This window comes from Haliotis rubra, unplaced genomic scaffold, assembly GCF_003918875.1.
Source record: "Haliotis rubra isolate DU_JTF1 unplaced genomic scaffold, ASM391887v1 Scf708, whole genome shotgun sequence".
Lineage (NCBI taxonomy): Eukaryota > Metazoa > Mollusca > Gastropoda > Lepetellida > Haliotidae > Haliotis > Haliotis rubra.
This window is the reverse complement of record NW_025767422.1, coordinates 489634-516499: the sequence shown is the minus strand read 5'-3', so window position 1 is coordinate 516499 and position 26866 is coordinate 489634. Positions and strand designations below refer to the sequence as shown.

Here is a 26866-nt window from a genome sequence, read left to right as displayed (position 1 = left end):
AAAAACAACACTGTGGCTTCCTGTATATACTATATATACGTTTGTAAAACAACACTGTGGCTTCATGGACATACTATATATACGCTTGTAAAAACAACACTGTGGCTTCCTGTATATACTATATATACGTTTGTAAAAACAACTCTGTGGCTTCATGGACATACTATATATATACGTTTGTAAAAACAACACTGTGGCTTCCTGTATATACTATATATACGCTTGTAAAACAACACTGTGGCTTCCTGTATATACTATATATACGTTTGTAAAAACAACACTGTGGCTTCCTGTATATACTATATATACGTTTGTAAAAACAACACTGTGGCTTCCTGTATAAACTATATATACGTTTGTAAAAACAACACTGTGGCTTCATGGACATACTATATATACGTTTGTAAAACAACACTGTGGCTTCCTGTATATACTATATATACGCTTGTAAAAACAACACTGTGGCTTCCTGTATATACTACTCTATATATAATGCTTGTAAAAACAACACTGTGGCTTCCTGTATATACTATATATACGTTTGTAAAAACAACACTGTGGCTTCCCTGTATATGCTATATATACGCTTGTAAAAACAACACTGTGGCTTCCTGTATATACTATATATACGCTTGTAAAAACAACACTGTGGCTTCCTGTATATACTATATATACGCTTGTAAAACAACACTGTGGCTTCCTGTATATGCTATATATACGTTTGTAAAAACAACTCTGTGGCTTCATGGACATACTATATATACGTTTGTAAAAACAACACTGTGGCTTCCTGTATATACTATATATACGTTTGTAAAAACAACACTGTGGCTTCCTGTATATACTATATATACGTTTGTAAAAACAACTCTGTGGCTTCATGGACATACTATATATACGTTTGTAAAAACAACACTGTGGCTTCCTGTATATACTATATATACGCTTGTAAAAACAACACTGTGGCTTCCTGTATATGCTATATATACCTCTGTAACTATTGACTGCCATTCACCTGATGAAGGGGCAAGTATAAACCCAGAAACGTCGTGTGTAAATGATAAAGAAATTGCACATCCATATCAAGTGTGTTGTATTACCCTACCAACTTCTAAATGCCTATCAAACATCCTTGAATAATGTATTTCAGGAAATAACCTATGTTTTTTCATTGATGATTCAACCATATCTGACATCTAGCCACTACAACCTACTCTGCTCTGGATCTGGCACTCACCGATTCCACCATGTGTGAATTTGAATGGATGGCCCATTATGACCTGTGTGGGAGTGATCACTTCCCCACCACTCTCCAAACTATCAGCCCTGGTAATGATCCACCTTTATCGTGAAGGAACGTCACTCATTATATGAGTTACTATGTACTGATCACTTATAACATGATGTTTTCACAAACAGTGAAGATCCGGTACAGTTGTTCTCAGATATACTTAACGACATTGCTGAAAATTCCTAAGTCCTCTGCAAATCCACATATTCGTAAACTATGGTTTAATAATGAATGTAAACCGACCAGAAAGTGTAGGAAGAAAGCTGAAAAAAAATATTTTTGCATATTGCCATAATCTAGATGCAGTTAAAATTACTGATGCCAAGGCTCGACGCGCTTTTAAACAAAGTAAGCCTCAGTTTTGGAACTAAAATAAATTTTTAAAGAAATCCACGTAAACATGTGTTAAAGGTCTGGAACATGATACAAGGAATAAAGGGCAGAGGTTCAAAATCTACCGCTCACCATCGGAAGTACGGTGATAACTTATTAACTTAAAAACCTGACATAGCTAATGAAATTGGCGAAATTCTTGCCAAGCATTCTTCATCATTAAATTATGACCCTGAGCTTTAAAAATAACAAAAACAACCGGAGAAATAAAATTCATTTTAACCCAGATAATGGTGAAGACTGCAACGGATTGTTTTCGTTACATGACCTGGCGCCATACTGCCCTTGAGCAAGCTCATGATACAGCATCAGGGGTTGATGAAATCTACTATCAGACCCAGAATACAGCTAAATGTTTTTGATACAATATGGACATCAGGGATTTCCCGCACTCGTGGCATACTGCCATTGTAGTCCCTATACCTAAGCCTGGATGGCATCATACTGATCCATCTAATTACAGACCCATATGTTTAACGAGTTGAATCTGTAAAACAATGGAGCAGATAAATTTAACAGATTACTTTGGTATCTGAAAACCAGTAACTTAAATACTAATATACGAGGTGGTTTCCGGAAAACTTGTAGTACTATTGGTCATGTAGTACGATTGGAATCCTTTGTAAAAGAATGATTTTATATCACATTTTTTTAAACAGACAATTTCAAGTGCGAGTGGGTTCTACCCTATCTGATCGTTACAATCAGGATAGGGGTGATCCACAAGGCAGTATTATGACTGTCACCTTATTTAGTGTTAAAATAAATAGTCTTTCAAAGGTTTGAGCTGATTTAGTAGATGGTTTAATGTTTGTTGTTGTAAAAATGCGCCTGCAAAAAAGAGACAGCTGCAACTCTGTCTCAATAATATTCACAATTGGTCAATTGAAAACGGTTTTTAATTCTCTAAATCAAACAATAATTGTATACATTTATAAAAACCATAAATTAAAAATGCATAAAGACCCAGAACTATTGAAAATGGCACGTCCATCAAAGCTGTTAAGGAGGCCAACTACTTAGGACTTTAAGAAAAACTCTAATTTGCCCTTTTTACCACATATCAAATACCAAACATCGATCATTGGTCCGCTTCAAACTTGATTATGGCTATATCGTGTATGGTGGAGCCTAAAAAGCAACATAAAGCTTTCAGATTCTGTCCACCACGTCTAAGACCTTGTCTTGGGTCTTTAGAACTTATGCTATTGACAGCCTCTATCCCGAGACCGATAAGACGAGTGGAGATCCGGGTTAGAACTGATCTTCAGTAACCCATGCTTGTTGTAATAGGCGACTAACGTAGATGAATACTCATACTGTTGATCACTGGATTGTCTGTTCCAGACTCGATGATTTACAGACCGCTGCCATATAGGTGCAATGTTGCTGAGTGCGGCGTAAAACTAAACTCACTCATGAGACCGATGAGCCATCTCTTAACCAATGCCGTATAAAATATTCCTTACAGTATATCACAAAACTACATTCTAACGAGCCCAACCCTTCATTTTATCGTCTTTATCCTCTTTATCAGGATCTGTACAACAAGAAGTTGTCTCTTATTCCACCTCCAGGAATAAGAATCAAACCTTTTCTTTCTGCTTCTGGCATTGAGCTTGAGTGAGTGACTGAGTTAAAATTTAAAGTCACATTGGCAACATGTCAGCCATATCGTGACTAGAACTAGTTCTAAATTAATATATATAAACCCTGTCAACGAAGGACAGTAAACGTACTAGATTATCACAAAATGAGTTAAGACTAGCTATCTTTAAAAGTAGAAAACTATTTTTGGACAATACGATGTAAAAATGGGCTATAGATCGCCAGCAACTGAAGGCTGATCACCATGCCATGGACCATGGGAACTTACAGTACATTGGCTACCTGCATGGACCCTAGCTGGATTTACACCATCCCTTCAGCCACTGGTGATTGTAGTGAAATTTAGCCATTATTTAAAACAACAATTATTCTACGATTAAAATAATTTTGTAGGTCGAAATTCACTTTGAAAGTTTTGGGACTTACGCACCCTCTCAGGAGGACAACACTTTTACTCTACTAATATTAAAAAGAAACTATCTGCACAATATCAAAATTTATCAATCAATTCAATTTCTTTTAAAAATCCAAGGATTAAATGAGGAGCAACGTAATTAAAAAGATCCTTCATTGTTTTCACATCGAAATATTTTCCCTTGTGATGGCAAAATCAATACAGTCAAGCAGGCATTGAGCCAGAAAATATACCTTCTTCCCGTCAGCTTTCTTCGCCTCCTTGGAAACTGGTGAGACCACAAGTAGACCTGATACTTGCCACATTCAAGAAATCAGAAACCAACAAATTACAGTCTGAACAGGAATTTAATCAATTAAAAAGTAAATATAATACATACAAATCCTTATATACAGACATATCCAAGGATGGTGGCGCAGTGGCTTGTGCCATCGTCATTGGGACGAGAATAATATCCTCCAGATTACCAGATTGCAGCATGATATTTACAGCAGAAGCAAACACAATACTAACAGCTCTTAAATACATTAACAGACACACTAAATATAAACAATATAGCATCTTGTCGGGCTCTCTTTCGTGTGGAAAGGCTATTCATAAGGTATCTCATAAACATCAACTTTTAATTGAAATCATTGAATTATATTATGATCTTGCTAGTAGCCAATACGACATCATCCTCTGTTGGGTACCCAGCCACGTTGGCATTTCTAGTAATACAATGGCCGATTTCGCTGCTTAGGCAGCATTCAACAACTCGTCTTCTCATCTCTATCATTAAAGTACTCACAGAAATAGAATTTTTTTACGTATATTTCGTCGTTTTGAACACAACTAAAATTTGATTGTTAAATATTCTATGACTATCGTTACCACCAACGCTGTAACACTCTTTGTAACATCATCCAAAATAGATGAAATAGTTTACAGGAGAGCAAATTGTGTCATTTTTACACCTTCGAAATCAAAATGTATGTTTCTGATGCAAGCTACAGTATGCAAATGAGATGTACTCTCCATAGGTTCGCGTACATAATATTCTTTTATGAAAAAGTCATATACCATTCATCCTTTACTTCTTGTATCCTAATTGATATTTAGAATAATTGATTTTCTCAGAACTCTTGTTGAAAGTTTACGTATACTATATTTACGAGTCTATTCATGCATTTGATTGTCAATTGGACAACGGCTATGACAAAACACGAGCAAATGCATCTTCCCGTCTAAACAGTGCTGCGGGTAGTTGTTACCACCCGTTGTTGAATGCGACGTAAGTAATAACATGTTTCTAAACTTGTTGATAATATGCAATTTTTTGTTATATTATCTGTAAAATGGTATTTTGGATGATAATTAGAGGACTAAATTAAAAGCCCTAGTTGGGAAAAACATAGTTCTTAAAATATTTGTTAAAGCTCTATCTTAAATAATGTATAAAACAAATAAACGCTAAACACCATTGTATTTCTAATTCCGTGAGTACTTTAGTACTTACATCCGTGATCTGAGGCAGAAAAAATGGGACACCCAGGGAAGTATCAATAAATTACATGCAATAAAACCTTATATTGGTTAAATTTACTTGGGTTGTCAGTGGATCCAATGACAGTTGGACTGATTGGTTCAAAGTCTTGAATGAATGAATTATACTCATAAAGCCGCAGATTTTGCACTTAGTTACCTTTATATTTATGTTATTATCTACGGCCTACATACTGCTAATTACTCACTGGAATGTTTTGAGAAGTTATTTTAAAAAAAAACCACTAGAATACAAACAATACTAGCCCAACCTTTCCATCACCTCAACAAAAATAACAAAAATAGAAGGAAACAATAAACAATGGCAACACAAATACAAGCATAACATAGTCACGTGCTTTTTAAAAACCACAAGTGCACGTATAGAGATAAACGATTTTACATGCGCAACAGGGGAGAAAGTAACATAGTCCATGTTCGTATGGACATGGTTTTGATTTGGGAAAGTTGCCTTCTTTTGAAGAAAGTACTGCATTTCTACCAGGGATCATATATTGGTTTACAATCTCTGACACTACTGAATAGTAATATTTTTATGACGCGTTAACACAGGGACAAATCAGTCTCCATATTTTGTGGAAAGAGATTTCATTGGTCGCAAGAGGTCACTACGAATAGATCAACAATACTCAGCATTGGCATCAGGTATTCGCCAAATGGGTAAACATGTCCTTGATTACCCGTAGCACATGCCGCTCACGCAATCTAGTGACACGATGGTGCATTTACTGATGTTGTTGAAACTAAAAACAATATTTTAATTTGAAATTTCATAGGTATAATGTTGAATTATAAAATTTCGAGGTTTAATCAATTGCATTTGTACACCTTATTTTTGATAAAGAAAACGTAGGGAGACATGGTCCGGTGACATCAGTTCGTGAATACTGGGGTGATTTTTTCCATGAATGTTATATTGTCCTGGCGCTGACTGTCATATTGCCTCTTGTAGTTATCTTCAGCAGGTCCCCATTCTCGTCGCGGGCGTAACAAATACTGTAAAGAAACCCACCAAACACACTTAATTCTGTTCAACATGACACATATAGACCAACAGAAAATATATTACTTTCGGCTCAGTAGTGTCAACAGAAGGATATTTGTGCAAAGGAAACATGCATATTAGAGATTGCTAAACATCATTATAATACAACTTCTCTACAATATTAAAGCCATGAAGGATATCACAGTTAAGTTTCAGCCGACGTGATTTGGAAAATAGCTCTAGATGCTCCTTAGGTGTTCTCAAGCCACATGGACAACGACATTCCAAAATAAGTTCATGCACGCACACCGAAACAGGATAAAGAAATATCCCGGGTACAGGGGCATGCAGTTGTTTGAGTTAGTTTGGTGGGACTTGAGTTCAATGTACGTCAATGGCTTAGAATATTTCTAAACAAAGAGCCTGATAACCACCTGTATTAAGTTCAAGTTCTTAAGATGTATCGTTGGACTACGCACCTAAAGACGCCCCAACTGATATTGTGTTGATCACCCAAACAATTACAAGCTTCGTTCACCTAGCTTCATTCAAGACAGAATCATTACCTGAGAGGAAGGGACAAGTGCCAGCAATACAAACACGGCTACTAGTGCCAGTGGAGCCAGCGCTATGAACCACCCCATTACGTGGGCCCACACTGGATAACGGATCTCTCTTGAATCCATGGCGTAGAACGATGGAGGAGTGTAATTGACAAAGGATATCACCTGGAAAATCTGAAAGAAGCAATTACAGTTGTAAACATTTGAAGTTCACACGTTACTTCGTTTAATGGTGATATATGATTTATCTCAAGATACTATATATCGGGATATAACATTACCAGGAAGACGGGCGGAAGGATGAAACACCAGATGAACTTGATGACTATTGGAGGTGGAGTGCCAGTCATCATCTCAATATCCCTGACCAGCCGACCCATGCCTGAAAATGTGGATGAGGTTGAAATGGCTATAAATGATTCAATGATGTGACACAACAGACCGATATGAACAGAGCAATGTTTCAATTAATTGATAAATAGGTTAAAATACAGTTTGCATACTTGGCTACGACGTGTTGCATTTTCTCTTTAATGACGTGGATGACGTGTGATGGAACAGTTCTGCCTTTCAAATTTATTGATGAATCTTTCAGCAAATAGAGAATGTAATGAATAAGATGAATCCTAGGATTTGAACGGGGATTGTAATGGTTTCATAGTGGAAGGGCCGTCAGCATTATGATTAATATAATACACACACATAGCTAATATTCAAAAATGTCGTCTTCAGTGTGTAATGATTCAAAACATGAAGAAACCATGTATGTAACAACAAGAACAGTATAAGTCGCTGTACCATACCGTATATCCATCCAACTGTAATGAATTGAAGGATACCAAGAATATATATTGACACTATATATAGGTAAGAGTCAACCAGTGTCATCAAAATAACCCCTCCCTGCAAACAGAAACGGTTCAGTTACTCTTATATCATTCGAATTACGAACATGGAATTATACATTGCATTTTAATATATAGATAATACAGAAGTCATATATATGCCATCCATAGATGAGGTTAATATAAACAATGAGATGGAGGTTTTATTAACAGTGGTCTTACTTTAGCCAAATATGGAAGCGTCAGCAGGAGGGTTGCAATGCAGGTAACCACAGTAACCATGATTCTTATCATGCGAGATCGGCGTGGCAGGCTGTCAACTACAGCTGTGATGATCATGTCTGCATATACAAACTGAAACAGGAGATTTTCATATTTTTCATTAGCAACAGAACAGAGTATGCTAATACAGGACCGTAACCCCACATCCTTAAGGGTGTTCATGGCGTTACATTATATCCATGGTCAACCTATCAATGGGCATTCACACTTAATGGTGAATACACAGGTACCTGTGTTATATTCTGGAAGGTCGTCTATTGACAGGAGCATGTCGTCCACCTTAGTATCCGTTCGCCATTGGCTAGAGCACTATTTGGGCTAAACATTGCTTCAAAATGTTGCTCATCCATTATTTCTTCATCAATGTCGCTTTATCTTACACGGTTTGTTACCTTTGGCCTATGCACCGATTGCCAAGTACGTTTGCAAGTCTTTATCAATAAACGAATTGACTATCCATTCGTAATTTGATGATATATAAATAGTGTACATTGTTAGGGGCACAAAGTAAACCGTCATTATAGGTCCACAATTCGACAAAATATTTTGACTGTCTGCTGATCAATTCAAGTTCAGCATTGACGTATTATGTTAAAACAAATTGGATTAATATTGCTTAAATTTACCTGAGAATTCAATCCGACAAGAAGAAGAATAAAGAAGTAAGCAAAACTCCAGAACTGGGACGCCGGTAGATGAGGAACAGCTCCGGGAGCAAATCAAATGCGCCCCTGATGCCTGTTAACATAAGGTAGAGCTACACGTTTCTAATAACAGATTGCCACCATTCTCGATAAAGTTGTCAAAGTTGCATGAATCAATTTTAGCGTCGGGGAATATCATTTGTTAATTTATACTTATGACACTTAGGGCAAGAGTCATACGATCCAAAAGACAAAACAGTACGTTTGTGATTAGCTCCCTTCGAATGTTAAAGTCAGTATTGAGTTGACAGACACATTGTCTCTAGTCTGTAAGAAGTTAGAAATGAGATATTTTCTCCAGTTGTAAGAACAGATCTTAGCATAGTGGGATATTATTCATGTATCTGTGACCACGCTTATATAATAAGTTATATGATCAGTCCGAGACTCATGTCAGTATATATTTTAATCCTTGTCCATTGTCAATACAGACAAAATCTGTTTCCTAAATATTGAGAATCTCTACTAACATAAAGTATTTACGTTTATGTACAAGTGGACCTGAACAAGTTTGTTTGTTGTTCAAAGTTGCAGTCATCAATATTCCAGCTATAGGGACCAGGCAATGCAGTCTTCAAAATATGGAATGACCAATTCTCACCCGAAGAAGAAACAGATGTTGATTGATTGGTCTGATTCTGAGACTGATTATCTGTCACCACGCACCTGTTTATTTCAATTGTTTGCCTGACCTGACTCGGCTTATTCTTACATATTCTCTTGTTTCATATACCACACAGAAAGCGGCGGACACAAATGAGGACATGTGATCAGATTCTTCCTGTATCAGAACGTATTACCATGCTAATCTGGAGGACCGCGTAAGCATCTCCGGAAACACGCGGAAGTATATTATTGTTCATAATTCCTTGCTCTTCTTGATTGCGGATGTTGTTACCTACTCTTTGAGGCAACATAATAATACTGTATCAACTATACGGCTATTTCTGAAGAATTCCCCTCCATAGAACATGCATATCTGAGATGGAACAAACCCTACGACGGTAACCAGCTCGTAACACTGGATGAGTTCCACCAATCCCCTTGATAGACAGACAGACAGACAGACAGACAGACAGACATTTTATTCAGTAAAAGGCCACTGGCCCAAAATACATTCATAAACACATATATTAAATGAGTTTTACAGAAAAACATCAGAAGTTTTTTCTATTTTCCTAACAAATACAAATAGGCATAAATTATTTATAACATTTATATTTCTTGAAGACATTATATTAACAAAGCTGTGTTGTGATAGAGGGTGTGTTAAATATATATCTTGAAATGTATTAATTATATCTAAGTAGGCTTTACAATAAAGTAAAACATGTATTCATTTTCAATTAGATTAAGATTAATTCTTTTGTAAAAAGGACAAAAACTTCAATCAAGATTCAGTCTCGGAGCTAAGTTTAATATTACCACATCTAAATTTTGCCAAACAGTTTTCTTAAATATGGGGCAATATCTAAACTGAGATAAGTTTCAATATTAAGGAGGGACTTGAAAAGTACATAATAAGAACACTTGCTTGTATTAAGTAGGGATGAATACCAGTCTTGTATAAGATTATCAGACAATCTCTGCTTAAAGACAGAAATGAAACCATCAATAATATCTCCATCCTAGGAAATCCAAACAAAGCCAAACCCAATTGTAAATATAATATTCTAAATTATTCTTGACATGAGATACCCATGTCGTGCGTCCAGATTCATCCAAATACTTTAACATTAAATAGAACTGATGGGGTAATCTACAACTTGGAAGAGTTAAAAGTCGACAACAACATTTAACTGCCTTTGACCTACAAATAAACTGAAGAGGCAATCTGCCACATTCACCAAAAACCATATTGTAACAAGTATTTTTGTCAACTTTTAAGAAAAATGTACTCGTTTTTATGTACAATTGCATGGATCGATTTTAGCAAAGGGGAATATTATGCATGAATCTATATATGATCCGAAAGACAGAGGACGTTTGTGGTTAGCTCTCTTCGAATCTTAAGATGAATACTGAGTTGACAGGCACATTGCCTCTAGTCTTTAAGAAATTAGAAATGACATATTTTATATCAAGCGTCCACCCTAGAGTTGTGTATTGCTTTCCGTTACGCACTGTCAGTATGTATGTTAATCCTTATCCATTGTAAAAAAACCCCACAGAACGGTTTCCTAAATCTTGAGAAGTTATATCTCTGCTGTCATAAATTGTTTGTACGACAAGCATGCGTCGCCGCTGCCTCGCCTGAGTCATTATGGTTGGCGGTCACAAACTCTCTTTTGATCTGTCTTGTAAGTGGTAAGACAACATATCCTGTTGACAGGTGTGGGTTTGTCAGTGAATATTCTGTGTTAGTATTCCTTGATTAAAAACACAAGTGTACGCAAAGGTATACATCCTCTCAGTATTTGTACCCAACATACCTGAAAGTCCGACATTGTATATCGACGATTGTTTTGTGTTGGCCAGAGCCCCGGCGAGGCTCATCATCATCAAGGCTGCGAGCAAACGACCAACAGCACCGACACTGCATATTATAACGGAGTCCCTGAAACAACAATCATTCTGTCAAATGAGCGTAAAATGCAACTTCTCTACGTTTGCCTTAAATGACTGAGTGAGTATGGTTTTACGCCGTTTCAGCAATATTCCAGCAATGGACTTCACACATTCTACCCATGTGGGGAATCGAACCTCGGTTTTCGGCGTGACTTGCGAACTCTTTAACCACTGAACTACCCCGCCGTCCCAGTCTCAGATGATCGAAGAGACAATTTCTCAAATACTAGTCACCTTAACGCAGAGGATTTGAAGTGTCTGTAGCTTGCAAGATTGTTCACGAGTCCCGATGACATCCCAACATGGAGCATGGCCCAGAAGAAGGCCGACAACCAGAACTGAAATGGAATGATCCACTTGTACCATAATGACTAACACCACAGACCTGAACAGACAGAATATGTATTAGGTTGTGGTGGCACGAAAACAGCCACAGAATATACACTCAGGTAAAGTTTGTAGTTCTTGTGTCCAGAATGATAGGGTTACTGGACATCCGGATGTAGGAACGCAGTACCTGTCATATCCATGGATAATGGTACTAAAAAGAACTAACAAAACTGTTTTCATAATTATAAGGAATCGCAGCTCAAAGCAGATTTCATTGTAAGAATCCGCCTGAAGCACAGGCATGTGTAAATGTATCACTATAAAACATGGTTATACCTCAGTCGCTTTGTAGCGTGAATGGTAACCATGGAATTAAAACCTTTACACGCATCCCTCCAGGAAAAGGTGGAAACAAATTAACTTTCACTGACATGGTATCGTAAGATGATATTGTACGTTTTTATTCATGTAATTATATTTCTATTATGTTTAATTGTGCAAGTGTCATCGTCTTTTTAATTAGTCTATGTCCGACAATTATTTCCTCCAAAAAATGACCACTGAATGCTTCTTCTCAACAGTGATGACATCTGAATACATGCAAGACATTCAAATGTATTTAGCTATATTATAATTGTAAATACTCAGACGTGTTGTTTTGCATTGTAATGACACTCGATATTTGTACAACGACTAGTACAACGACCTTTGTGTATTGATTGGGGATCACGTACATGCATTTGAACCAATATTGTATCACAATGTGCCCTGGTTTCTGACCTCCTAGTTTGGCATGTATGTTTCTTTTATTGATAACATTGATCGGTTAGTATATATGTCGTTGTAACTGTAATTTCATTATTGTTGTGTTTGCCTTTTATATTTGCCGTTCATCATAATCGGTGTCTACCTTCAATTCCGTACATGTTACAGGAATAAAGTCACATTACAGGCTTAACACATGTCAAGAAATGATACTGTGTTTGGTAAAGTTGGTCTCTATCATTCCTTGGAGGGAAACGTGGAAAAAAACACAGGACCAAAAGCCGGATAGTAAACCATTGAAATAAACGTAAATAGAGTAGGAAATACCTGCCATGACCGGATTTACGTTTGTTTTCAGATATTTCCTAACTTCGGGCATATATTTCATATGAATCTATACCTTTGAAACATATGCTCATCGCTCATTTTCGTATGCACAAGCACCTCGTTCATGTATGCCCTGACCGGATTGTCAGGGATTTCCAAACATGAACTGCAAAACAGATACCCCGGTAAATAAAAGATCATACAGTATTTCCAATGCATTCCTTTGAATTTCAATGGGTGCTGAAATTTCCGATTTCGTTCTAAGTTTCCTCGGGTTGGAAAAATGTGAATTTACTTAGGTGGGGAAAAACATGTAAATTTTCAAATTTGTAAATATTTACACACCTTAGATATTTATGTATCATACCGGATTTCAGGGGTATGTATATGAACGGTTTATACACCTTCATCTTACCTGTACTCAAGCAAGATGATCATATGTTTCATTCATGTGAATTACTTGGTTCATGTAATTTCATTTTCACACATTTTAGTACGTTTGAAATCAACGTTCACATGACCTCAAAATTCTTATCACCTAAAGAGCCTGACAAAGAAAGCAGTATTACGCAAGCTCACAAGCCTTATCAAGCTGCACTCGTTCTTGTTTTCAGTATCAGTTACGCCTTGTCTGTGGTGTTGGCAAATCTTGTGAGGTGCATGTTTCGAGGGATTAAAAGGTTCAGTGGTGAACAAAGGGCGATGCGTTGCCCCTTTGTCCTCGCAAGTGTCCCTAGCTGTCCCAATAGAATAGCACTTTGTCTCTCTTGGAGCACAGCCAAATATCCTACACGAACCGAGTCGTAATTTCTTAAGTCTGTTCAGCTCGCGATCACTACTGTAAAATATTTTGTGGCAGTACATAATTGTAATATTATTGCACTGCATGTGACCTTCCTTAATAGTCTCACAGTGCCTGAACAATGTTATTTCTCCATTCGCTCAGCCTTTGCTGAAATAACGCCATACATAAACTTAAAGTTGTCCACATTTGTTTCACTAACGCAAAAGTATACGATAACAAACAATGCCATATCAAATTATATATTCTGTCAGACATGAAATGAAATATTGTTTTTATCGTGTAGCGATTATGACCGGATAGCACAGGCGGGTGCGTTCTCTGAGTATATTATAGGCATGTTGGATCTCCGTGCCTTTTGTGAAATTCGTCTATATTGTCCTGTTTAAATTTACGATCCATAACTCAGATTGCGAGTAAATATCACGTAAGAAATTGTGATGTCGCATTGCTGTAAATTTCCCTGTCGGAGAAGTCATTCTCACAAGAAATATATATTCCCTTTGTTTGGAGAAGATCTATGGCTATTACGCCCCAGTGTTGCTAAACATCTTGTAGGCCTTTAGTCTGACACAGACGCAGACCTCGCATATTCAAGTTCAGATCTGACAGGGGCTGAAAATATCATTCCGACATGAACACGATATCTCAGTGTTTTCCTAAGTAAGTGGAGTGCTTTCTACAACATTGGAAATAACTGTATCGTTGTCCTTCTGATATTCCCGGGGCGGTGGGGTAGCCTAGTGGTTAAAGCGTTCGCTCGTCACGCCGAAGACCCGGGTTCAAATCCCAACATGGGTAAATTGTGTGAAGCTCATTTCTGGTGTCCCCCGCCGTGATATTGCTGGAATATTGCTAAAAGCGGCGTAAAACCTAACTCACTCACTCACTCACTCACTCTGATATCCCCCAAACGGAAGCTCTACCCATTTAGGGTACAATGTGTAAGTTACAGAATTGTAGGGAATAGTCTTAAGACTTTTCTACTTTGACCAGGATTCTTCGAACTTGTAACAGTCGTTGGAGAAGATCAAAAGAGAGAAGGTTAGTGCGCGATGTATCTGACGGACGTATATGGAGAACGTTCAAAGAATTTTATAAATACAATAATAGAAATACCGGTTATGTTTAAAACGTACCCTCGATCTGATAGCTAGAGGGATTATTGTGAAAGATCGCAGTATTTATCATCATAAACGGGCCAAGATAAAAGTACATGTCATTCATCCCTACATTATATCCCTTTTATAGACACGGGACATCGTTGTTACAGGTAGGGCAAACACTTTCTTCTAAAGGTATCTGCTGGTTTCACGCTACATACATGTGTTCAGATTATCGAGAAAACTAGCTACGCAAGTTCTCCTCAATCACACCAAAGACCATATAATCTATCACACATATGATCACACATATAATTGTATAGATACCCAGTGTTTATCAGAATTTACGGCCGACAGTATCATCTGCATTAGTCACACAGGGTTGTCATGGTAACGATAATTTGGCAAACTATTCATTGTGTTATTCTTTAATCTGCGATTAGAATTTAAATCAGTTTTGACGTGAGCATGTTAAGAAAAGAGAAGCTGTAAACGAAATGTATTGTGATCGAACCTATAGGCCTTTGTAAAGCCACCTACATAAAAACCTGTTTTCATGATAAATATCTGCTAATCCTTGGCACGATTCCGACCATATCATGGGCATGTGTTTGTGAATCATAATAAAATAGTGATGTTACAAGGCATCCATGCCGCGTCAACAACACATGCAAACAGGGGCGTAGCTATCATTATAAAAAACAGCTCGAGCTTACACATGATCTTTGCATAAAAAATGAAAGTTGGGCAAGCCCTCAATATACCACCTATAATATAAATCTTTGCAGCCCATAGAGCTTACACGAACAAAATGGCTTGCTACGCGCCTGGCAAACGCACGAGAATTGCAATACGGGCCTCTAACCACTGATTCTTCGTGACCTGGAGACACATGTGACTGAGCGTATGTTGGGACGTCGTCTGTCACACAGACCCTGAAGCAAATATATCCAAACCCACGCAAGTCTACAAAATGTGGCAAGTCTAGATTTCCACAGCTTCTGGAGAAAGTCTCAGGACTATGATCTTTTTTTCGGTAACATATGTTCATATCAGAGACTAGTTGTTAATTTAGTTTTGACGGGTAGAAGACAAAAGACAAAATGGATACTAGTGCTGTTACATTTTTTTAATTATATATAAACATTCGTCCTTGTCTCGGGATGAATGTATACTTTCCACCAAATGTACATTCGGAGGATATCGAAATCTAGGTTAAGCTATTTGAATCATATTTACAATTAAAACACCCAAACAATGGTTTGTTGTCAAATTTTTTGGTTTTCCATATCTTGTCCCAGTCTGTATCACAGTCACAGAACGATATTTTTTCCCCTTCCGTCTCTAGGAAAACTCACTGCAGGGTTCGGGTTATGGAGTGCCATACCAAACACCCACAGCTGGCGGGACCAACATCTCCAGTAACATTTACATATGCCAACGCTTAATTCGCAAGTGGTGAGGCAATAAGCTAATGAGGCTAAGGGTTTGTGAAATATCTATGATGCCTTATATGAAGACTATCATCTAAGCAAGTCTAGCTATATGTATGGCGTTAAGTCACTGCTTGAAGAAAGGCTCCTTTAGTATTGTATTTGGTAAATACATGTATTAGTATTTCCATCATATTGGAAAATACATAGACCAACGCTTAGAGTCTAAATATATATTATTTTGATAGTAACAAAAAATCTATTTAAAATGAAAAGGAGCCCCAGGGAGACACGAGATTCAGTCCGGCCAGCCATGGCAGTTAGATATGTTTACTTTGTAACCCGACCCCCAAAGTGAGTTAGGTTTCTTGCAGATGTTAACAGACCCTGGACCTGAGGAGATCTAGACTTGCTTCATTTAAGGCTTTAGCATTGCAGAGAGGGCTTTGCAGTAGGGAAAATAATGGGGTTCAGGGACTGTGAGACAGACTAAGCAGTAAGGAAAATAATGTGGTTCAGAGACTGTGAGACAGACTAGAAAATGCATGGCAACCTACACTTCATTGTGACTATGATTAAGGCATCATTTTAAAACACAAGGGTTATTTCCTTTGAGTTACCTGACAGGCTTTCGGTGTCAAATTATTTGGAACTCCGGCCAAAGGTGATGTTATGCTGTCTGGAAATATGGCCTTTTTGCAATGCTTTGGTTGCACATAATGATAAGTGATTGTTGTACATATGATGATTTTGAAGGATAATCTCAGCTGACTAATACTTTGCACGTGTTTCCCCCCACTCTTTCCATACCCGTTAAAGTTAATTTTCCATATATATGTCAGAAGAAAATACTGTAAAGTAATGGGATGGCTGAATTTGGCCACCTGAGGTAGTGACCACAGCACTCTGGTTACACTGCATTCAGAGAGGACAGAGCTTGGCAAGATACCAATAAATATGCTTGTCATTTAAACCTTTATCTGATGTTTGTGGAATGTGATTTTATAATTGAAGATGCTTCCTGCACATGTAGCCCCAATATAGATGTTGTTAGTCTGTGAATCTTCCAAATTACTTCGTCTCTTTTTTTCAATTGAAATTAAGATCTTTGCCTTTTATCAAAATAATATAATTTCAGTCTTAATGTGCCTATGTCGGGAATCAAACACCGGTTTATGACCTGACAGGCGAACGCTTTAACCACGAGCGTACCCCATCATTCATTGATACTGTTAAAGAATATACAAGGGTACATTTATTATTCATTCAAGATCGAACCCAGTTTTGTCACCATATATCCTTCAGTTTTTATGTTAGTGACATGATCTGCACACTGATACTTTAAAAAGAAAAGAGGAATATAAATAATGATTGCTTGCGATCTTTATCCAATTTAGTTTTCCATTTATCTAGTAATTTTCAGTTTCTATTTCCTGGAAATTCTGTACGAAGGTACTTTTAACAGTTTCACCCAATAACAGTAAAGCATACAGATAATACGTTTCGGTACTTTGATAGAAGAATAAGTACACATTATATTCCATGATATTGAGACACCAAAATAATTAACATAATTATATAATGTATAACAAATTAGACAGCAAAAAGCAAAAGCAAAAAAGAAAACGCATGAGCAACATAAATGCTGGCAGGTTGTAAGATTTCAATAGTTATCGAAACTGCTTAGTTATTAGCTAATTGCAATCACTACAAATTTCTATAGTCTACACAAGAGATGGAAACAAAATAGGTCTATTATGAAAATTATGAGCTAATTGTAATCACTGCAATTTTCTATAGTCTACCCAAGAGATGGAAACAAAATATGTCTACAGTATATTTCGTCGGGTAACTGAAATTTGAGAAAACGTCCGTTTGGGATAATACCTGTATTCCGAATCAAAAAGAGGTCATACCAAGTATGTGCATTCACACATTTACAACAGTAATTTACACTGGGAATCATTAATACATTGTAATCATCTTTTATGAAAGTATAGATAAGGAAATTGTTCTGTTATGATCAGTCGGATAACCCATACAAGTGAGCACTAAAATTAGGGACCTACCGGTTCATGTCTGTGTGAACACATCTGTCTGTGTTTTATTGTAATTAGCAGTGTCTGTATAGCATATATAAGAAGTGTACCTAAGGTCAGTTTTATAAACTGTTATGTAATTTCCATTACAAAAAGTATAAACGATATTACCTACTGGTCAGAAAGACTTATCAGTACCCCAACACCGACCCACCGCCACCACCCCACCCTAGGCCTACCCCATGCCACACCCTCTCCCTCGCACACACACACACACTCCCTAACATACATATCGCTCTGGCCAATAGACCCGATATTTGAACCTTTTAAACAGACACCATGTGTATGTCAAGAAAGACACGCACGTTATTAGTGGTGCTCATGGGTATCACTTCACCATGTGTTTCTAATTATCTCAGTGCATGATGGCGTGGTCGTACGCGCTAACGAACCCTATGTGACAGTTACATTACAGAACCATTGAAATACATGTTAAAGTAGTGCTAATCATGTAACACTATATTTACCCATTTCCAACCATTTACGCATGTACTAAATATATGACAAATCTAACCCTGGTCACACGAGATTTCAAGGCTATTGAAATGCCTATCTTACAATCACAGCATTTACATATGTTACACATGTCAGGAAACACATGGAAACAAAGGCCAGATTTACACACCTGTGAAATACATGTAAATGCAGAGTTGAATGTTGGTTTATTTTAACACCCCTTTAAACGTGTGTAAATCTGACGGCCAGATGATACGTAGATTTCAAACGTTGTTCATATGGCCGCCGGATGAAACGAGTATTTCCTGACGTTAGTAAATTTGGGTAATACAGTCATTTTGTGTGGTGAAATTGATTTAGGTTACTCAACTTTCATGGTAACCATACAGATTATACAACGATGTAGGCAGAACAAAGTTGTTAAAGTGATACACTGGCAATACATGCTTATGATATATTAGGAATCGTATAATTGGTTCTATTTTTGCCACTTTTTCGTTTTTTCCAACTTTAATGCCATATATTTTACTGTGGGAAACTATGGGCAAAGGATGCATTCAAATGTTACAAATAATAGCGTTAAACTTACATAAATCCTTGTAACCTTTGGTTCATATAAAGACGGTGTAAAAAGATATGCTAATCCATCTGAAGATCCAGGAAGCGTCATTGCTCTGATGAACAGAACCAGTGTCAATACACATATCAGAAGCATTGTTGTGCAGACAACCTAAATAAAACAAAACAAAAAATATACTTCAGCGTTACAGCCAAAGGCACATCTAATACCAACAGGCAAAACATGATACCTTAATGGTTGAGTTGCAATATCCATGCAGACGTACCAATTTAGAAAGAAGAAGAAGTTTTACATCAAGATACATTTTATCATTTACAGAATGAACAATAAGCATGGTCCTACAAACCTTCCCAAGAACCTTGACTCCCCAAAACAAAGCAAAGAAGACTACAACTGACAAGCCAGCACAACAGCCAACCAGCTCCCACTGGAGACCTCCCATGTCGTCTATTCCGGAGGATTCAGACACCTGTAGAACTCTGTTTCTGTAAACGTAGGAGTATTGATATCATTCGTCACAATGTTTGATCCTGGTAATTCTGCTTCAGAATATACCCTTATTGATATTTCCCGTAATCAGTGCTTTAAAATTAGGATTATTAATCACTGTGTATCACATGTCACTGGCGTCCTTACTACTTTGAAGCATTGAAGCATAATGTGCTGCATGTTGAAGACAATTTTCTCTTTTGTGAAACCCACAAACATGGATATTGTCCTGACAAAGCCAGAATTAGAATCACGACGTATAGTATGACCAGAAATTATTGAGAATTTTAGGAATATTTTTAATTGGATTTCTAGTATAAACAACCTTGACCAGCTATCAAGTGCTTGGTTTCATTCAAGAGAGACAACTCCGTTAATCCTTTTTCATTAATTTGTGAAGAGTTATCCCCCTTTGTTTACTTGCTAACAGACGACATTTTCAGTGATCCTCAGTATGGATGATTTAGAGAAGAGGAAGTTGATTTTAGAGTATTATAACAAGGACATCAGATCAGCTAAAGTGATTTCAAGTAGAACAGGCATCCCTTGGTCCACTGTTTATCGTGTTTTGAAAAATATTGCAAATGGATATGGCATTGAGCACCAGGGAGGCGCAGGTAGGCCCAGAAAATTGACTGTCGGTGACAGGGGGAGGCTTGGTATTCTTGTTTCTAAAAACAAACGAAGGAGTTTAGAAAACTTAAGGCTGGATATGATTGATAGAGGAACTGTGGCTGTCTGTAAGGAGACAATTAGAACTGAGCTGCATGCAATGTGTTGGCAGAAAAGTCGAGGAATTCCATCACCGATCATGCAACCTGAACAAAAGGAGCGAAGGTTGAACTGGTGCTTACAGCATAGAAATTTTAACTGGGACTATGTGATTTTCTCGGATGTAAGTTCTGTGTGGCTGTTTCCTAATACACTGAAATTCTGGACCCAACAAACTGAAAAACCTTTGTATCAGCGCCCAAAGTACAGTCCAAAAGTTAACGTGTGGGGTGGCATATCTGTGTTAGGGGCAACGCCCCTCTGTGTATGTGAAAGGAATATACACAGTGAGCGGTTCACAGATATTCTCGAGGGACATTTACTTCCATCTGCTCACGTGTTCTATGGAAATGTTTGGATTTTCCAGCAGGACAACGGCCCAAAACATCGTTCAAAGCATTCACAGGCCTGGTTTCGGACCCAAAATATGACATTATTAGATTGGCCAAACTATAGCCTTGACCTACTTAACTTTACGTGGAAAAAAGGCTTTAATACAAGTTTTATCGGTTTTATACAAAGTTGGAACTATGTCACCCAATGTGTTTTTTAAGATATTTAATTCTCAGATTCAACCCATTTTATTATATGGATCTGAAATATGGGGTTTTCAGCGTTTTGATTGTATTGAGAGAGTGCATCTTTTAGCCTGTAAAAAGTACCTCAACGTAAGCTCAAAGACACCTAACTGCATGGTATATGGCGAATGTGGCAGATTTCCTTTGTATATCAATTCTCACATAAGATGTTTAAAATATTGGTTTAAGGTTCTAAATATGCACGAACAACGTCTGCCAAAATTAGCTTACAATATCCTTTTAAATCTGGATAATTTGGGAAAACACACTTGGGTAACTGATATCAGAAATTTATTATTTTCTCACGGTTTCGGTTTCGTATGGTAGAGCCAAACAATTAGCGATGTGAACTGGTTTATTAATGAATTTCGTGTTAGATCAATAGATATGTTCAATCAAGAATGGAAATCCACCCTATATTCAAGCTCACGATATGAATATTACAGGACCTTTAAAACGTTACTCCAGCCAGAAAAATATTTATCAATAATTACAACATATAGTTTAAGAACAATGTTCGTAAAGAATCGTTTAGGTTTGTTATCTTTAATGATTAATGAGGGTAGAAAAACCTCTGTCCAGAAAGAACGTCGATATTGTCCTTTATGTAACGTTGGAATAGAAAATGAAATTCATTTTACGCTGATATGTCCTTGTTATCACGAATTAAGACAGAAATATATACCGCAATCTTCTTGCAAAGCAGCCCCATTATGCATATATATCTTTGTTACAAACCAATAATGAAAATATTCTTGCTCAATTGTCCTTATATATAAAATATGCATTAGCTAAAAGAGATCTTCTTATAAAGCGAATTGTATACCCTTAAATATATATGTAAATATCCAGAATATTCCTTTATCACTGTAACTCTCATGTATATGGGCCAGAGGCCTTTCATACAATAAACATCTTTTGACTTTGACTTTGACCTAAATTCAATAGAAAATGTTTGGGGACTTATGAAGGAAAGTGTCAATAAGAAAAATCTGACAAATATTGCTGAAATAAGAGAAGAGGTGGTCCGATATTGGGACAGCATGGACCACGACTTTTTAACTTCTTTGATCAGTAGTATGCCCCGCCGCATTGAAGCCTGAATTGCTGCCCATGGTGACTTGACAAAATACTAACTGTTCACCTGTCTTTGAATCTGGAGTTATGTTCTGCTAATATTCACATTTAATACGTGAGTAATGAGTGAAAAGAAAAATTACAATCTTTAAGTTCTCAATAATTTCTGGTTGTACTGTATCTGCGATGATTGGATCCGGGCACTACTAAGGAAAGTAAATCTACACAGCGAATCTCAGCGGCTTGTCCCTTTTTTGTTATCATGACCTTTATGTATAACCATACACATAAGCAAATGGTGACCTCAACATTCACTCTTTCATTGTGTCACCACTGTAAACGACTTATAATGAACTGCACATAAATTATGCATTCATTTCGTTTTATACACTAACTTGACTTTAACGAAGAAGCAATATTGTGTACACATTGCATTTAATGTTTTTGGGTGACTTGTTTACAGATATACATACAATTATATCCGAACAAGACGGGGTAATGTGTAGGTATGGTCATTTTCAAATCTCTCTGCTATGTGTTTTGAGATATACCGGTGTTATTCAGTATTCCATATCCCAAACTTCATATGTGACAGACGGGACAAGCCGGAGGTTTCAAATTACAATTATGATACTAAGGAACGTAAACATTTCCCGGTTTCAAATTCCACTAACAATGCTTTCCTCCTCCAGTCAGATTTAGTACTGCTATGTGTAATGCAGTTCAGGTTTTGAGGTTTTCCATATGATGTTGATAATTTGACTGTCTTCTCCGTCTGGTCTGACCTAACTCAGGTTCATGTGTATTCAAGTTTAGATCACTTACTTAAAGTATTGTTCGGCCGGGCCAGCACTGGTACTATTGAAGCATGTTGGCGTGTTCCAAGCGTTGTTGCAGTTCGACCAGGGCAGAATGGAGGAGAACGACTGAACCACGTAGTACAGAGACCACGATGAAAACAAAGTGATTACGGGAAGGTATATGGCGGAGCAAACCATCATCCCAACGCCTATTCCTGCAACAGTATATGCAACTGACTTACATGTAGAAGAAAACTGTTTTTGTAACTTGTATTAAGAGACGTGTGGCATTAACGAATGTGATGTAAAATGAAGTCTAGCGACACTCCAGGTGTGTGTGATGGTCCCAGGTCCCATGCAGGTGTGTGTAGGGTTGATGGTACAGGCAAGTCACTTTATCGGAGTCTCCACTGCAAGACGTAACTAAATGCAACTCGACTTAGCATTCATTTAGATGTTTGGGTAAAACTGTCAATGTAGACTTGTGGGGGACATTTCACACAAATATATACGATACAATTCCCAATTTAGATGTATCCGACTTTAAAAACATAACTAAACAGTCGTATGCGTCTTACAAATAAGACAACTGATTCATAATTTAGCTAAAATAACAATCGACACTGCTGTATGCAGAGATTTCTAAATAATCCAATGGTCTCAGATTTCGTTATAACATTGTCTTCAGTATGGAATATCTATGTCAAGGGACTGTGACATGTGGGTAAATTGGAATGCCGTTACATTTATGCATGACCTGATAACAATTTAGCCCCTGACAAGTTCGCTTGATGACGGGTGCCAATAGGGAGTAGGACGCTCGCTTTTCATGAACACATCACTATTTGATAGTGATTCATCAACACATATTGATATTGTCTGAATCATACCACTGATTCAGCTTATAGCAGGATTTCGTTTGGTAAAGGAGAGTGCCTTGCCGTTCATATTTACCTCTGAACAGTGGACAAAGATTCCAGATGTGGGCTGGTCCTCTGCTACTGAATTGTCCAAGGCTCAGATCCATGTACAGGATGGGCACTCCGAGGATGAAATAGAAGGTGGAGTAGACTGTCATGAAGGCAACTAGAAAAACAATTCACAGATTTGTTTACAAATCGATTGCACGAGCAAAGACGAAACGAAAGTTGCTCTACACAAGTCTCAAGTGGATGATTTATAATCCTTGTCCCAACAGAAGCAAAATACTAAAAGCGTCAGTGATGGATGAATGTGGCATAAATATAATAATTTACCAAACAGATATGAACAGTGGATTTCTCTTTCAGTTATGGACCTAATCAGAAGCAAACACTAAACATAATACGATTTCAGTGAAATTATCAACAATTGTAATTATCAAATAATATATTTAAATATCTTTTGTATTTACCTGAATAGTTGCTGCTCAAATAGGGAAGTACAGTAAATGTTCCATAGTCAATGCTGAATGCTAGCACTGACGCAATAAATTCAACATTGGATGTCCAACGTTCCCGTTGAAACCCAGTGCAGTCATTTGTTTCAGCCTCGAGAACAAAACTAGTCACATGTCCGTGACCCGCATTCGGCAGCATCTGTGTTGACAGTGGAGGTTGGTAAGATGGTGGTGGTGGATGGAAGGTTGATGGTTGAACCGGCTCTGTTAGTTGTGATGGATGGTTTGTCTCTCTGGAGTGGTCCTCTTCACGAGTTACTCCATGATTTTGATCCTCCATTCTTCCCATCGCTATCTCAGCCATAGTGTCGTATTCACCTCAACTCAACTTTCCCTTCAGACGAACAAATGATCTACGACTTCAACTGAACAACCGTACGGCGAATGTACATGCGTCTTACATACGAGTCCACCCAGGCAAACTGGTCCCGCTACCGACAATCCGGTTAAATATAGACTAACAACGACATTTCAGGTCACATGACTGAAACTATTGCATGCCTCCCTTTTCTATGAGGTCATGTTGCATTACAATGAACAAATATACCCATATTCATTTGGTGCATTCAACATTTTCTGGTTATTTTGATGTTCTGTGACTTGAGCAAATTTGGTCGGTTATGACTATACAGAATTATGGCAAATGCATATTCGTCTTACTAATAGGACAACTGTGCTCACCAATCTGTGTCGGCGTAGTTGCTATGGAGACTACATGTGACTACCTATTGACAGTCCGGTTGTGCAACAAGCTACGTTAAAAATGGACCGTTTCATCACAAGTATCAATCGATTATATGCACTCCTTTTCCATGAGGCCATATTCCTTTACAATGAACACATATACATAAGGCGTTCATTTGAAACATTCAACATTTTACTGGTTGTTTCGCTTGTTGTTGGACATGAGCAAATAAGGTGGGTTATGTCTGAATTAAGCTTCAGATGTTATGTATTGTCATTGTTATTCAAGATAGATAGCGTGCAGGCAGGCACGTCTTGGTTAACCATGTGACACATAACGCTTCATGGACTTGCAACACAATTCCTTCCTCCTCCAGATCAAACTGACACGGTGTAATGTAACCTAAATACCTAGGGCACAGTGAAGCAAAGCATTCTGACACACCCATTTTGGCAATAATGACCAAGTTTTAACGTTTTTGAGACGTGTTACACGTAATAATATATTCTTTTGCTAAGTCTACTACTCAACCGTGTCTTCATTTGCCGAACATCCAAACTTATTATGCATGTGGTCTTTATATTTGGGCGATGGTAAACAAGCATATTAACACAGAAACACGAAGCGGCTCACAATCGGTTATCTCCCATTCTTAAGACAGTCATTCTTCAGACATCTTAAAACAACATTTACAGTCTAATGCACAACAATCGAGAAAGCTGTTACCTTTGATAGAGAAATGGAAGAACCCAGCTAAGAAAGGGAACACAACCACATTGACAATTGTATGTATATAATTCATTCATATGATATCATGTTGTCATGAATAATATGTAATGAAATTTTCATACATTGTATGTTCATCTCTATTCATATATGACAAATACAATTTGGTGGTAAATTTTATGCTCTTTTTGTAGATTTCTCGAAAGCATTTGACTCGCTCAATACAAATAAACTATGGAACCTATGGTTTGAGTAGGAAAATGAAATTCAATAAACTTTTAAGCAGTATTTATGAAAATGTAAAGGTATGTGTAAGAAATTATACCGATGTCTTAGAAACGTTTACGTTTCAAATACTGGTTAAAGGGCACACGGGATACCGAACCCAGTCAGAGCGGGTGGGCGTGCACTCAAGTGTAACGAAATCTTTCATTGGCTGGTTCATTTGTCGATACATTCAGGGCTCTTCGTGTGTGAATAGAGATGTTGGGTTTTGTAAATACATGTTCACTGTTTGTGTATAACATTTAGCAATCAACAGACATCATAACATGTCATGTGTACAAATATCACACCAACCTGTCTGTGTAATTACATAATGTGACAGAGACACGAGCCATAAACCAATGCGTTTTGTTTATGGTGTATAACCTTATAGATGTTAGGTTCAACTTACATGTGGTCAGTGATCGAAGTTGTGTATTGCATATTGTCATTAGCAGACAGGCAGGCAGACAGGCAACCACATAGGTGTCAATAAAACAGACATTGAGTTTTGTCTGTGTGAGAGGCATATCTATATCAAAGTTAGAAATTCTTACAATGAAAGTATATAGACAATTAAATCGGTAATCTACTGTCATAACATGTGAAAAGCTCGCGCCTGTGAAATATCAACAAAACATTAGAAAAATCCTCACATCGATGCCTACTCCGAGTTCTCACCGCCAGCGAAGGCTTTCCGTCTTGAAATGTCGAACGCCTCACTCGTTGACACATAGCCGAGTAGATCTAGATCCTTAACAAGGTTCTTTTATGTAACGAGTAGATTATTTACTATTTATTGTTTGTGTACACAACCAAGATTAGACTACTCCTGCTCACGACCTTATAATTCGGGCATCACGCTTCAAGCTGCGCGAACCTATTCACTGCGCATGCGCTATGAGTTGGGGGGGATTTATCGAATCGTTTGAACTCCGATTTGG

The 26866-nt window shown here is 37.4% G+C and overlaps 1 protein-coding gene across 1 annotated transcript; it reads right to left on the bottom strand.

The window, feature by feature from the left end:
- Positions 1–4660: 4660 nt before the first annotated feature.
- Positions 4661–24856, bottom strand: LOC124259039 (sodium-dependent noradrenaline transporter-like). Its single transcript, XM_046693122.1, has 13 exons — positions 24203–24856; positions 23764–23895; positions 22835–23024; positions 19441–19579; positions 19104–19244; positions 11434–11537; positions 11064–11188; positions 8554–8665; positions 7868–7999; positions 7604–7703; positions 7082–7182; positions 6804–6974; positions 4661–6248 (listed from the first exon to the last, which is right to left on the bottom strand). Exons 1-8 carry the CDS (start codon positions 24549–24551, stop codon positions 8562–8564), a joined length of 1284 nt encoding a protein of 427 aa, XP_046549078.1. The 5' UTR covers positions 24552–24856; the 3' UTR covers positions 4661–6248; positions 6804–6974; positions 7082–7182; positions 7604–7703; positions 7868–7999; positions 8554–8561.
- Positions 24857–26866: the final 2010 nt, after the last annotated feature.

What these genes read in the sequence shown, in the direction of transcription:
- LOC124259039 (XM_046693122.1), bottom strand. Translation starts at nt 24,551, where the DNA reads ATGGCTGAGATAGCGATGGGAAGAATGGAGGATCAAAATCATGGAGTA. An exon ending in CAAAGGTTACAAGGATTTAT is followed by an intron (nt 11,538 to 19,103) that starts GTAAGTTTAACG and finishes ATTCCATTTCAG; the next exon opens with TTCTGGTTGTCGGCCTTCTT. An exon ending in TTCAAATCCTCTGCGTTAAG is followed by an intron (nt 11,189 to 11,433) that starts GTGACTAGTATT and finishes TTGTTGTTTCAG; the next exon opens with GGACTCCGTTATAATATGCA.